A 15,595-nucleotide genomic window follows, 5' to 3' on the forward strand; every position below is an offset into this window, starting at 1 on the left:
TTTGTTGCAAAGCTTTCGCTGTATACCGGCTTGGAGCTTTCTTCACTAGTTCCCATAGCCTTTTCTCTTCCATCTTTTCCCTTCCTTCGCTAACTTGCTGCTCGCCTGAATCTTGGGCTTTGACAAGACTTGGCTACGTGGAGTAGACCTTACTCGCTCTTTGGCTCTTGCAGTTCCGACCGTGGGAAAGAGACTACTTCACCTACAGCCGAAAATCCAGATTTTGTTCTTGAACTAGGGGGTTGACTTTTTATCCTTTTGGAATTTTATTTTTTAACTATTTTTATTGGATTCAAGTAAAGGGTATTTGCTTACTTATGAATAATATCTTAAATAAATGAAGTAACAAATATAAAAAAACATACTCACCTCAAGTTTCGATGGGGATAATAAGTGACACTTGTATATTTGTTCGGGTCGAAACTTGCGAAATTTGGTTGAAACATGGAACTTTTTAAAGTCGCATGATATCTTGTCTCAGTTTCTTGCAAAACCGAGATTTAGTTCCATGATTAGAGACCCATCCATCCATCTGATTTTGTGTTATTAATAATCTCCCCAAATCTGGATTTGAAAAGATCTTGTTTGGCTACTGATTTGAGTCATCAAACCAGAACTACATTACAAACTTACTGAAAAAAGTAACTAATGTAACCTTAAGTAACCCTTAAAGATGATTAACATCGCAATATTAACCCCATGAAATGTGAAAACAACACAACTATTATTCCTTTGCTGTCTTGATTCCAACATCAGTATTGCTGTGGATATCTATTTGAAACAAGGGTAAATTTTACCTGAGGTGCCCAATATTTGATAAAAGTACTTCTGGGATGCCTCAAGTTTTAAAAGGGTTGTTTGGGGTTCCTTTAAACTTAGTCCTATTCTAAATTAAAAATATTTCCAAATTTACCCCTTTCAAGTTTCAACTCCACTCCCACCCTTGAGGACTGATCCCATTTTACCTTCATCTCCATCACCGCCGCCGTCGCCACCACCATGCTCCCCTGCCTGGCCCCCAGCACACCCCTTTCATTTATAAACCTCACCCCACATCCTCATCATTCCCATGTGGCCAATCCACCCCCTCCTCGTCTCCATGTGAGTTTTCCAACAAAGGCTCCGACCTTGTTCCTAAGCCTACGCTCATGACTGGATGAAATTTTTATCCTAGCCTTCAATGTGTTTCACTTTTATTTATTAATTTCTCTTCTTTATTGTTCGAATCCATAAAAATTGTTGTCTCTTTCTCCTCTGTAAACATCAAACGAACAAGTAATTCTACTCCTTGGTTGTATTCTTACCCCTATGAAAGTCTGAGTCTTCGTTTGCATCCGACACTTTCTTCAACTCAAGACCACTAGAAAGCATTCCACATCCTCTGATCGATTCGAGACTGAACACAAACTCTGTTTAACGAAATTGCTCAATTCTCTTCTCTATTGGAAATGAAGTGGGTTAAGCAGAAACACCCACCTTGATGAACAAATTTCAGAAGCAATCGATGGCATCTAAACAGAAAGCGATATAAGAGGGAAAAGAAAACAAATATATATAGGACAATTATGTAGAGATCTTAAATAGGTGTTGAGCTGCCTGATGAAGCTAGAGAAATTGTTGTGCTTGAAATAAGTGGGGAGGAGAGGAGCAGCGAAATCAGGTGGGTTTCAGACAATAAAGCTGTTCTTGTTAGCACTTCATGACACGATTTCGTCGGTGGCCGAGTCATCGACCATCTCATAGGTCTTCAGAAGAAACGGAGCTGGACCTCTGCTGCCGCCACCACCGGTCTCCCCTCCTTCCATCAAATCTAAGAGAATCAATGAGCCGAGATCATTTTCGTTCCGTTTTTCGATGTTTCTCTGCAAATCCAGACCGTCTAGAAAGCTTAATTTGATTCTTAAGTTTCCTGTCTGAAAGAATTAGGTAAAGTAGGACAGAAAGAGAGGGGGGGGTGTTGAGCAATGACGACTTCAACGATGACTTGGGAGTCCGGGAGATGAATCCGACACTCGCACGAATGCTGTCAAAATTTACTCCAATCAAGCTTCGAAAAGGGGTGTTGCAGGTGGGGTAGGGGTGGGCGCTGGTCACTACAAGCCTACAAGGGGTTAGGTGAGGGTGGTCAGTTGTAAGGGGGTGGGGCAGAATGGCGGGGGTGGAAGTGGTGGCAGAGCCGCAGAGGTAAGAACGAAAAGGGAGGTGAATATGGGGTCAGCCGGTCAGGGTGCGAATGGGGTTGAGAGGGGAAATTTGGAAATCTATTTAGTTTGGGTTAGGATTAAGTTCAAAGGAACCCCAAACATCCCTTTTAAAAATTGAGGCACCCCAGATGTACTTTTATCAAATATTGGGCACCTTTGGTGTAGTTTACCCTTGAAACAGTAACAGAATATAAAATTGTCAGCCAAAATGAAAGTAAGAACCATCCAACAAGATGAATCCCTCTGTTGTGTAGTATTTTTCAGAAATGCATTAAGGCTGTTGACTACGATGTGCATATGGAAACCTCTATTAACAGCTTACAGCTGGATTGATCAAAGGATTGGATGCATCAAAATCAGTGCAATTAAAAATTTTTAAACATAAGATCTGTACGTCTTTTTCTGCTTTTGTGATATAGCACAATTTCATTGACCATTCTAATAAATCAAGGGAAACACATGGTTGGAGTAGTGTATGTTCAAGCTGATTGTTGGCCTAATTACAATTTTCTGGGACCCATTGGTTGAACAGTTATATTATTCAAAAGGTAAATAGATAAATAAGGGCCCATGCACAGCATATTTATGATGTAGAATTTGTTACTTAATAAAGTTATAACATTTAATGTCGTCTTTGGATTTTACATTGGCAGACATTAGACGGCAATTCCTTGGTGCACTATAGTAATCTCAACTCTCTCTCTCTCTCTCTCTCTCTCTCTCTCTCTCTCTCTAACTAGTATTGTATGCTGAGAGAAAGGGGTTAATGCGGATCTAATCCCAAACTAGAAAGAGATTTGCAACACAGGATCTCCAACACAGAGAAAACTAAGCAACTTAAGCAGTAATTTGTTACGTGTTCCACTTTTTTATTTTAAAGTTTTTTAAAAATTAGAGACATGCATATTAGTGAGTTTAGAGTGACGTTAATGGGTAGTGTGGAGTTGGAGATATTTTTGAAGGGTTGAGTGGTTGACCGAGTCTTTAGAAAGTAGACGTTGTGGGTTGTTATCTTAGTAGTCATGGTGAGTGTGAGTTAGGGCTGATCGTATCTATTTGTATTTGAAGTGCTATTTGAGTGGAATGAAATTATGTGTGGGAAGATATGGAAAAACTAAAAATTCTGTTACGAGGTCAGTCTCCTCAGTAAGACCAATCCTTATCTTTTGCTCCCTGCAGGATAGGTAACAAAAGGAATCCACCCCAATTCATACCAAAATTTATAACAAGAAAATAGAAAAGTCAGAATGGTCTAATAATCTGGTCGAGTGTTCAGATTTGGTGGCCCTACTGATAGGCAGAAGATCTCAGGAAACTGAAATGGGAAAGTGATGTGATGAGGCAGTCCTAGTTAAACTAGGAAAACAGGCTAGGGTATTTTGAACTGAGAATTGAGCAAATTAATGCAAGTTTAGAGACTGGAATTCAAGAAAGAATATCCAACCAGTAACTAGAATATTAAATATGAGAAGATACCATGCAGAATTGAGAGAGATGCTCATAACGAGCAAGCTGAAAATAGAGGTGAAAACAGGGGTGCACCAAACAACCAGTAGATGATGAAACTGTCCTGAAAATTGAACTAGAAGATAGAAGTAATAAAGTCAAACAGGAATCCAAATGTGGATCCAATCCACTCTGCAAAGACTCACATTAAAGTTTATTGGAAAACTGGAACTTCAATTCGTAAACCGTGGGGTAGGCCTGAGCCTATACATGTATATGTAGACTTGACACTGAATTGGACTGACTAATACCTTATCCTATACTGAGACTGAAAAACAAAATTAAAATTCAACAGACCTGTCGCCCAGCTAGAACTCTATAAAAATTATCATAAACCAAACTGGAATAGTACTAACATAATTCCTGTAATTTCCAGGACACCAACTAATAGTCAAAATCAAATCAACTCCTAAACTAACTAATAAAATAAATCCCATATTCCTAACTCCTACCCTTAGTTTAAGTCCATCAAAGTGGCCAATCGCAATGAAAATTCCAATCATAATGGAAACCCCTTGGACCAAAGGCCCACCACATCTATAATCCAGCCCAAGGCTTATTTCCACTAAAATAAGCCCATTTATGTGATTCTCCTGCTTGAGGGTGTGTTTTGATAATAAAAACAAAGATAGCATAAAAAATTTGTACAATTTTCAACATCTGTATAGTATAAATATTACTGTGAAGTACAGCCCTAATGTGCATATATTATGTACAAAACTGGTAGCTAACTGGTCGTTTACACTAATTCGTGAACGCCATCCCTTTAGAAATGCATGAATATGGGAATATCTGGTACTGTGTTGCCACATATCGAGTAAGTGATAGGCAACCAAAGCTGGTGTTCTAGAAATTCTTTTACGATCTTAGAAGACCATAAGGGTTTCTATGCTCACATTGAAGACTTTCCAAACCTTCAGTTTGCAAGAGGAATCTATATCATCAACGAGGTTCTAAATGATACAAATCAGAGGCATAAAAAGGCCTTCAACATCTCCATGTTCTGAGGGATCCTATGCAAATGCTTGGGATGTGTCTTTGGGTTGGACTCAATCAGATGGCCATGAACCTTCTCAGAAGTCAGAACCGTTAGATTTATACACAATGGATTACCAATGGGGGAGTTACTGTTGTTGGGTGAATTCTTATCCAATGGTAACCAAAGAGCTGGTGATTTTGCGTGCATTTATTGATGTGTGGGTTCTTTTCCAAAAGAAAACCTGCCGTTTATTTTTATTCTTTTTCCCCTCTTCGTCCATGAACAGCTGAGAAAAATGGAAAGACAGAATGAGACACAGAATGAAAATGCCATCTTACTGTTGGAATAATTTTCTATTAGACTGGGAAAAGGATATATGCTTCACATTTGGTGCATGTTGTTATGATTTTTGGTTCTGTAATGCTCTGTTCACCAGCTTGTAGGATGACACTTCAAAATGCATGGATTTACAGGTCTCCTCATTACGTATGTGGCTTTGAATTTGATGGATGGACACGGCCAGCCAGCTCTTCTTTACATTGTTCCTTTCATGCTTGGTAAGTCCAAATAGATTTTCGAACTTTCAGTTAATTTCCAAGAGACCATAATTTCTGCAAATAATTTGTTGGGTCTCAGAACTCTTGATTGCTGCTGATCTAGCTATTGCATTTCTGTTGGAAATCAAAATTTTCTGCTGTTTGATGCAGGTACCTTTGTAACCTTGGGGAAGAAGAGAGGTGACCTCAAGATTTTATGGACGAGAGGAGAACCTGAGAGGCTTTGCCGGCATGTTCAGCTGGAGAAGTGTAGCGAATGAATGGAAAGTGTAGCTAATTGCTGTGTATGATAGAAGAGTGGATGTACCAACAGCCGAACAAAGTGTAACGAATTGCAATGTAGAGATAGGATAGCAAAAGTTGTAAGTGGATGTAGGAATAGAATTACGCGACTCTGAAGGATGTATTAATATCATTGAACAAGTCTGAAACTTCAACCAGGGTACCAGCCTTTAAGAGATTTAGCATAATTTTGATGTGTTAAGACCATTACAAATGCACCTGCACAGAAGCAGCTTGCTTCCAAGGTTTGTGAATGCTTGCGACCGGAGACTTAGGGTCCACCATTAGAACTTTGAGATGGTAGATGTTAGAATGGATGCTATTTGGATAGTGGATCTCTGAAGGGATGAAGTTTTTGCTGACTGCCCATGATGCTCTTTTTCGATATCTTATTAGACATAAAGGCTTTGTTAGATAAGTTTGTTGTGTAATGTGTTGTAGGAGCAATTGGGAGGTTCACTCCCTTGTGTGAATGGATAATATTTTACAGAAATCGTCTTTAAAGCACAAGAAAATTGTATAAGAATGGGGAGAAAAAAATTAGAAACTATTTTATTGAATGCAATACAAAGATTCGAGGAACAACTTTCAATTAATTTTTGTAGATGCTATTTTCTCGGGGAAGAAAAGATCTAGTAGTTTGGCCGATCATATAATTCCTAGATTTGTGAGGATTCTTTCCCAGATTCCCCCTCCCCCTCAATCAACCATGTAAGATATAAAGAAAATATGAATTTTTTTTCTCCTCATTATAAGCCTGGCACAAGTACTTCTCACTTCTCAGTAAACGTAAGCACTAAACCTATAAACCACCAAGGATTTTTAGATGGCAATGGAATAGGAATTTACAGATTGACAATCAAGAGGACTGAAAAGAGGTTCAATCAAGAACTCCTCAAGTCATGTTAAAGGTATACCTACCTTATTTGGGTGATGTCAAATTATCTATGTTTGGTTCTTCTTTTATCCTTTTGATTTGGTGTTTTATCATGCCCCATCCTTGTTATATTGCAACAATCTTATGTGTACATAAGTAGTCGTGTGCCTTGTGTTGACAAAACAATATCGGTGTTGATAATTAAAACCGTGACACCTTGACCTGGTTTGAGGAGGAGCATACAAGAAGATAGGCATGAGAAACAACATTAAAAATAATTAAAAAAAAGAAAACCAATAAAAAATCTACATGGCCAACTCATGCGAGTGATATATGTCATGGAATACCAAGAAGGGAAAAAAATGAATTCAAGAGATGTTTTAGGAAATATTAGATATGATTTTCATTCCTTTGATTGGACTCTCTCATTTCATTTATGCCGTAAATGAGCAAGGAATCTTAAAGCGGGGGGAAGTTTTCCACGACCCTATAGTGGAAAACTATACCAATGAGAGGGCGGGAGATAGATCCATTCAGTAGGAGACACATTTCATTTAAGGAGAAAGAATGATAGTGTAGACCCTATGGATCATTATGTGAGAGATGGGGGAGTTTTCATGACCCTATAGTGGAAAACTACACCAATGAGAGGTGGGAGACGGACACATTCAGTAGGAGATACACATTTCATCTAAAGAGAGAGAATGTTAGTGTAGGCCCAATGGCTCATTATGTGAGAGCATGGGAAGAGATCCCTACTCCAGCATTGTGGGGATTTTTTTTTCCTTAAAAGAATTAAAAAGAAAGGAATTTCATAGTGAATAAATGAATATGGTTTACCTTATTGGTTTTTCATAAAGTTATTGATATTACTGTGAATCTTAAGGGTGACTGTTCTCTACCTAGGAGCTCCGGCTGCACCTAGAGACATGGGGCAGTCATTTCGGTCATTTTGGGGGGTGGAGCAATCATTTCGCCCACCCCCATGTGTCTGGGCACACATCCTGCGCCCCCAACACAGAACATTTGGCCTAATCTTAATTATCCGTGTCTTGTTTATCCAGCTAGCTTTTATCCTTGGTACTCAAAAACTATTTGTGAGAGCTCCTGGCTGTTTTTTTTTTTTGAAAGGTAAGGTGGGACCTTAAACCGAATTTTGAAAATGTCTATCCATAAAGCGCTAATAAGAAAAGGGAAATCATTTGGTTATGCTATTTTGGGCTTTGTTCTAACCAAAGCTATTGCATTGTTTGCCCCAATGATGGCGTTCCTGATCTCATTTATATTCCAATTGAGAAAAGGGATTTTCATATAGCACTTCACATCACATAAGTTGGTTTTCTTTATTTTTTATTTGATCTGCTTTTCTATAAGGGAGTGGACTGTTTGTGGGAGAATATAGTTCTTATCTTGTAGTTATTAAGATTTTCATTTTCTTGGGTTCCAGACTTATTTTGTAATTTGCAATTGGAAGGTTATCTTGCAGAATTTATTTATCTTTAAGGGGAGCGTAGGGGCTGTGCACGCGCGACAGCCAATGAGAGCACGTCTGGTGGTATCTGTGGGGGTGGGATTTCCACCTTTCATGGGGGTAGGGCGATCATTTCGCCCCCACACTGTATCTAGGTGTGCCCCCCCCCCCCCCCACACACACACACAGAACATTTTCCCTTATATTACTGTTTAAGTGTGCCTATTTTTCTATCCTGGAGAACTAGATGTGATTAGTGATTTATGCAAGCAGATATGGGTTTTGTTTTGGCTCCCTTTGGTTGCAAGGGAAATTGAAGGGAAGGGACGAAAAAAATTTCAAACAAAAAAAGAAACTTTTGTAATCATTACCTAAGATGTTAGCTCTTTTAGCCAAAGAAGGCTCCTAGAGTTAGTTATGTCGAGTTTCGGCGCTTCCTTTGATTTTCAAGCAAAATTCGAAGTCCAAGGGTATTTTCGTCTTTTTTCACTTTTCCAGCACTTTCAAAAGAATTTCTCTTTTCCTTTTCCTCATAATTTCTAGGACTCCAGATCGAGGATCAGTGAATTCGTCTTTTGAATTGAGGGGGGTTGACTATATACAAAAAAAAAATTTGGTTCATGCGTCGACGTAGGTCCATATTGCGCCCGCATATGGGGGGTTTGGTGCTAGCACGATTAATCATGCGTTAGTGCCACACATACGCCAGCTCATTTTACCCCATATGTTGGCGCATGCTATTATGCATCAGCGCATGATAGGATTTGGCACCGATGCATGTTAGCATGCACCGGCGCCTTATGCTCGCCAGTGCATTTTAGTGTATATGCTCCCACAAATTAACATTATGCGTCTTTTTCACTGTAAACTTCTAGGAGTGATATCTAGAGATTTGATCATCGGATTTTGGCGATCCATATATTGTTTGAAAGGTCTTTTCAAGTAATATTCAATGGTATGAAAATCAACCGCAATTTTTTTGGGGAACATAGTCAAAACTATGCCCAATGAGGGGGGGTTCTATAAAACCCTAATTTACATAAAATGGTAGCCGAATGGCATTGTCATTACACCAAATCCGAGCTCAACATGATAAATGAATCTACCCTAGAAGCTTCGGCCAATTCTGGAGTGGTTAAGTTGTCCACATTAACCTAAGGGTAGAATGATCATTTTTTGCCATATGATCTTTGGAAGCCATAACGCTCTGGCAGATTGAAATTCCTCTTCGTATCGAGGATCCTCTAGGGTGACAAAATTCATTCTCTACAGTACCATGGTTTGCCAACGTGTGGCAAACCAGGTACTGGCAACCTCTTCTTCAACCCCGCCTTTCATCTACTCCCTCTTCCTCTTTATTCCACCTTATTGGGGATATAACAGTCATGATCAACACACTCATACAATGTCATGGTCCTCAACGCAATCAGTTTCAGACATACTCACACAGTGGTCATAGATGTTGGTGAGGAAGAGTCTTTGGTGGATATATGACCAGTGTGGAATATGGACAATGCTTTAGTGTAGCAGACATATGGTAGTGTGACATGACAACACAGTCAGTAGTGTCAGCAGTCAGATGGCCATTGAACAAATGGCAATGTCAACAAACAAGGTCAGAGTAACTGCAGATGACTGAGATAGGTTAGTTTTAATGAGGATTCAGTGGCAATACAGTGCATCATGGATAGTTTGGTAGTGCAACAGTGATAGTGAAGCTTTTGGAATGTGTAGTAGTGTATGATGGTGTTTGACAGTGGTTTCTAGTGGTGTACAGTGTATACAGGTGTTTGGCAGAGTTGGAAGTGTTAGACAGTGCATACAAGGCAGTGGTAGTGAGAACTGGACAAGTGTCAGTCCAACAATGATATTGAGGCATCCGAACATGTGGCAGCATACTGTATCACACTGCTATACAATGATTTGTAGTATGTGGTAGCATCAGGTGAAGGATACTCGCACTTTGAATGGAAATTTCATAGATTTATGCTAATGTATCGACTTTGGATCTGATTTGTGAAAGGCACATGGCAGATTTGGAAGTAACACTGAATTGGAAAGTTGTAGTTCATTAAGTCTTCTTTCCAACGCAATTGAAATTGCATCGATCTGGTATCGAATCAAGAAGTTATAGCGATTCATGTGTCATCGTAAAGAAAAAAAGCAAAATTGGAGAGTTTGGAGCACTTTGAGGTGCATTCTGCCAATTTTTTTTTGAGAATACATTTGTATTATGACGCACCACTAGGAAGATATTTATAACCCTTGATTACTCTTTTACCACCTCTATTTTGCTAAAGCAGAAAAACTTTTGCCATATATATATATGGAAGAGGGATCTATAGACTACCCCCATTGAATTGGAATCATATACGCCAAAGGGGATTGTCATAGTAAATACAAGGAGGCCCATGGTATTAATGTTGAGAGAAACAAGTGATTATGAGAGAAGGTATATATAAAATGTTGTTCTCTATATATACTCTTCAAACATTTAGGGTTTGGTAGTCTTCTCCGCCACTAGTAACCCTAGCGCCTCTCCACTAGCGATCGCGTAAGGTCATGTCTTCGTGCAACTGTGGTGCAATCTTGCTCCCTACACCAGCACTAGTGATACAGAAGTCAAGTTGTTTGGCAAGAAATATTCAAGGAAGAGTCTTGAGAGAAGGGCTGGTTCACTTCACCAATCGGTGGACCAACCCCATGGGCCATAGGGCCAACCAACTTTAAGTTGGGCCAGCCCAACTAGGCTGGAGTTGCCGGTCTCTCAAACCCAGAGTTGTAGGGGTATAATTGTCATTTTTATGACACTTTTTATACTACAGATGTGAGCCAAAAGTTACTAATTTCTACAGATTTAGTCAATACTTAGTTTCTATTTCTGTTTTTCTTGGAAAGCAAGTTTTGCCCCTATTTCTATTTTTCTTAGGAAGCAAGTTTTGCCCCTATTTCTGTTTTCTTGGGAAGCAAGTTTTTTGCTCCTTTTTAATTGTAAGGCTGTTCTCAGCCACCCCACGATTTATCAAGTTGAATGAAAAGCTTTGGCTGCAAGTATGTCTTCTTCTCAAGTTTTGTGTGACTTGAATGGATGAAGGAGTGTGGATGGGAGAGCTAAATTCATTTATCCCAACCTTCTAATTTCTATAATCTCCATCTTCTCTTCCTTTCCATCGATCTCTTTGTGCTGCTATGTTTCTGTGCCTATCACAACCACTGTGAAGACCATCCGAAGGCTACTGCTGTCATTCCCAATGCCCAAAGTATTGTTGTTGTTGCTGTTGCTGTTATGATCAATCGATTAAAGGCTACTGTTGAACATGCAACTTGATTTGTTGCTGCCACATTTGAACCACGTATCTCCATATCCATCCATCAAACCTTGCTAGGTTTTGACTACCATTCCATTACACCACCTACTCCACTTTATTCCTCTTTTCCTTCCATTCCACTTCACCTTACACTTCCCTCAATTCCCCCTTTACTCCCTTTCCATTGGCTGGTTTGACAAAACTCTTAACCCCCTAATTTTTGGTTTAACCCCTAATCTGAGTTTTGTATTGTTGGTTATTCCTGGGTTATTTGAGACTAACTCCCTTCTGAATTGGTCTTACATTATTTGGTATCAAAGCTATGGGTGATGAGGAGAGTTCCAACAATCCTCCCCATGCTCCGTTGACTAATAACGAGCTGGCTGTAGCTATTTGATAGTTGACTGCAGATATGACAACCTTGAAGAGGACTACTCTACAGTTGACAACTGATATGTATGAGATGAAAGAATAGTCAAGTCAGCCTACTGTAGGCAGATCCCCACCTCGTCCTAACTACCCTCGTTTTCCCCAAAGAATACCACGTAACCAATACCAAGATGATGAAGAAACTGGTAGTTATGGTGCTAGACAGCGAGATGACAAACATAAGGTCAAGCTGGAGCTACGAGATTACAACTGGAAACCTGACCCTATTGTGTTTTACGATTGGCTGTGTGCATTTGACGACTACTTTGACTGGTTTACATTGACGGAGGAACGTAAGCTTAAGCTGGTCTGTACAAGGCTGATTGGACCAGCAAGGGAGTGGTGGAGGAACACCAAATTCAGACTACGTCGCCAACATATGGAGCCTACTACGTGGGAGGAGATGAAGGTCCATCTAAGGACAAAATACCTACCTTCCACCTTCCGTAGAAGGTTACATGATCAACTCAACACTCTTCGGCAGGGGACCATGTCAGTTGAGGAGTACATGGACAAGTTCAATAACTTGGTTTCCCGCATTGGAGTTGATGAGGAGGACGAGCAGTTGCTATCCCGTTTTAAGTTGGTACTTAAAATTGAAATACGGGACAAAATTGGAATAGTGCCCATCAATGGCATCAATGATTGTTTTGAGAAGGCCCTTGAAGCTAAAGATTTGTTGAAGGCAACCCCAAGGCGCTACAATGCACAAGCTACTGAAGCAAAGAAAACTTTCACACCCACACGGCCTAGTGGACAGCCTTCACGACCTACTTCACTGCACAAGAGAAGGGCAAAGCTCCTATAACTAATAGGGAGAACAGTTCTTCACATTGCTTTCACTGTGATGGTATAGGCTATGTTGCTAAGTATTGCCCTAACAGAAGTAATTAAAACAAATACTGTTATTCAGCAATAGGGAACAACCCTGAGATTTTGGTTGCTGAATAGAAGGGTGAGGACTGGAGGCACCACTGCAAGTATTACACACTTATGACCAGCGGACCAACTACAGTGCAGGTCATCGTCGACAGTGGCAGCTATGTGAATGTTGTTTCACAACCCTTTATGGTGGAGGGGCACCTCAAAGTGGAACCACATTCACAGCCCTATAAGGTATTCTTACTTAATAGTGACACTTTAGAGGTTAACCAATGCTGCTCTGTTCCTCTAAAAATTTCAGGTGCTCACTGATCTGCTGCTTGGATGCCCGTGGCTGTACGATAATAATGTTTTGATAGGAGGCACAAAGTGTTACACCCGCACCCCAAATATACCCAAATACCCCGGGGCAATTTAGACCTTACTCAAAGGGTAATGCCTTATGGCTATGGTCAACACTGATGACCTTGAACTTAAATTATTATAAAAAGAACCCCCTCAAAGTCTTGGAAGTGTGGGTCAAAGCCCTGCAACTTTCCTTGAAGTTTGGGCCATGACAGCAACACAGGAGTCACGACCGGATCCACTGTTGATGAATCTGATCGATAATCTGCCCATGCTGTCATCAGCTTTTTTAGTTTATTTTTTTGTGGGACCCACATACCCGTGTCCCGGACGCCCTAATTGGACTCTTGGACCATATGGACCCCTACCCTCACCATTGATTGGATTATTTAGACCATAAAGTGGGGCCCATAAGGCCTAACTTAAGTAATTAATGGGTTTTATACACCCTAATCTAAACCAAACAGACCTTAGAGGATAATTAAGTCCTACGGACTTAGGGTGCAACCCAAACAAATGCTAACTGACTAAATGGACCTAATGGTCTAAAACTTGGACCAAACAAGCCCTAAGACCTAACTAAAACACATTTAAAGACCTAGGGCCACTAAGTGATTGGGGGTACCTAAACCAAACACACCCTAAAGCCCATCTAACCCCTTAAAGGATACCTAAACCCCTCTCATTCACTTATCTCCCCCTCTCCCATAAACCGTGGAGGAGAAGAGACAAGAGAAAAGAGAAGGAGGAACAGGAAGGAAGAAGAAGGAGAAGTAGAAGAGGAATAGGAGGGGAAGGGAAAAAGGTGGAAGCCATGCAAAGATGGCTGGCGGCTCCGCTCCTCCTCCCCAGCTAGTCGGATCCAAGGGAGACGAGAAAGAGGTGGAGAAGAGATGGAGAGAGTGCCTGGAAGAAGAAAGCTCACCAAGGTAAGCTCCCTAAACTTAGCTCTCCCTCATTCCTCTTTGATTTTGATGGTTTCTTGGGCTAGGGCTAACCTAGGGTTCCATTTGGGACTCAAGGTGAAGCTCGGCTCTAGTCGGGAGCCCTAATGGATGCTGACCTACGCCTCTAAGTGCTACAATTGCAGCCATGGCCAATGAATCCCTGGTTTGAACCTTTAAAACCCCAATCCTTGGACCAATTGAGACCCAAACCCTATGGGATCATGGATCCATGAGGTGAATATAGGACCTAGTGACCCTAGGAGGGCTTAGACACCTCTCCCATGACCCTGAGGTGCTAAGGAGCTCCAAGCTACAAGCGGGAGCTGAAGCCCTCTGCAATCTCAGAAGAGACTGTCGGCGGACGAACGATCGGATTCATTTATCATGGTACCACCCATTAGTCCGCCCAGTATAAACCCTGTGTGTTGGCCTGAGCGGACAAAGGCACGGATTCACTCTGTTTTGCCTCCACCCGAAACCTGTTGCTCTCGGGTCTGTCTTAGGAAATCGAACGGATGCAGGGGCGGACTCAAGAAGCACATCCGCTCAATCATCCCCTCCCTTTTAAGTGTGTCTTAGGTGTCAAATGGATGCACCACCGGACTCAAATAAGAAGTTTCGCTCGTGGGTTCGCTCGCTCTATTTTTACTTTTTGGCCTGAACGGAGTCAGGGGCGGATTCACCTCTGCTGAGAACGCCCATGAGTCCGCTCGCGCTGTCTTGGTTGAAATCTGATTTTAACCCTATGGGCCTAGCATAGGACCCTTGTATGCATGCTTTAATGATTGTTTTTGTATTCCTAGGCTATCCAACTTGATGGTTGGCGGGGAGCCCAGATGAGATTCATGTCAACCACACGTGGTGGCGCCCGTGTTAGGTGAGTAGGTTCTGGGTGATTTGTTGGGTTTGAATATATATTAATATCAAATCTTAAGCATGCTAGTATATATTTATAAGCATGGTACGCATTGTATTTTATTCATTTGTGAACTGTTGTGAATGTGATAGCATGCTCACCATTGTATCGGGCTACGGTGCCGGGTGTGCCGGTATCAGAATCCCAATTTATTTAATTATGAAAACTGTTGTATGTCATCCTGATCTGTATGTGTCGTATCGTGTTGATACCCGGGTACTAGATGGAATGGGACGTTGATGCACCCAAAATACCTCTCGGGACGATAGGACCTGCATATGGTATATCTGCAGCTAGGATGCTTGTTTCCTTATGCTACGATCCTTGCCAACAAGGGTTTATGTGTTGGATAGTCTGAGCACCTGCGGTCTGTGGAGGTGGGAGAGGCCAGGGCAGGGGTAGTGATGGCTATCGGGGTTTTCAACTCGGTGGTCATGATAGCTTCTACCGACGCAGGTCCCTTCGTGATAATTGAGGTCTCACTGGGGCGATAGGATAAGTGACCCTCAGTGTTTCCCGAGTTATCACAGTAGCATATACTTGACCGATAGAATTGTGTGCTAGGTGAAAAATGAATCTAACATTAGCATGCATCATTCTGTTTGATATTGATTGTGTGATGTATGCGCATTTTCTTTTGCTGCCTCACTAGCTAGTGTAGCTAACCCCGTTGCGCAACCCCTTTTTAGTTAATATGCAGGATGTACCACTCTTGATGAGCACCGTTGGATGCTAATCAAGTGGAGCCGGTGGCTGCGACTTGGATGTAGGTGTATACCCAAGATTGGTGCCATTGGGGCAATTATTTATTATTTAACTTCTGTATTCATTCCATAATCATGTATAAACTGTATGCTTATTTATAAGGAGAGTAATGAATGGTTACAAATAT

At 41.0% G+C, this 15,595-nt stretch overlaps 1 protein-coding gene across 2 annotated transcripts in view; it reads left to right on the forward strand.

The window, feature by feature from the left end:
- LOC122639757 (signal peptide peptidase-like 2) overlaps nt 1-5,710 on the forward strand; it is a 29,026-nt gene extending 23,316 nt beyond the window's left edge. For both annotated transcript variants that reach the window (XM_043832700.1, XM_043832699.1), the window contains exons 13-14: nt 5,163-5,246; nt 5,397-5,710. In XM_043832700.1, the coding sequence (XP_043688635.1) occupies nt 5,163-5,246; nt 5,397-5,506 (194 nt within the window). In that variant the 3' untranslated portion in view covers nt 5,507-5,710. The remainder of the gene's footprint in view (nt 1-5,162; nt 5,247-5,396) is intronic.
- Nucleotides 5,711-15,595: the final 9,885 nt, after the last annotated feature.

The sequence above is a fragment of the Telopea speciosissima genome, chromosome 9 (genome assembly GCF_018873765.1).
Source record: "Telopea speciosissima isolate NSW1024214 ecotype Mountain lineage chromosome 9, Tspe_v1, whole genome shotgun sequence".
Classification (NCBI taxonomy): Eukaryota; Viridiplantae; Streptophyta; class Magnoliopsida; order Proteales; family Proteaceae; genus Telopea; species Telopea speciosissima.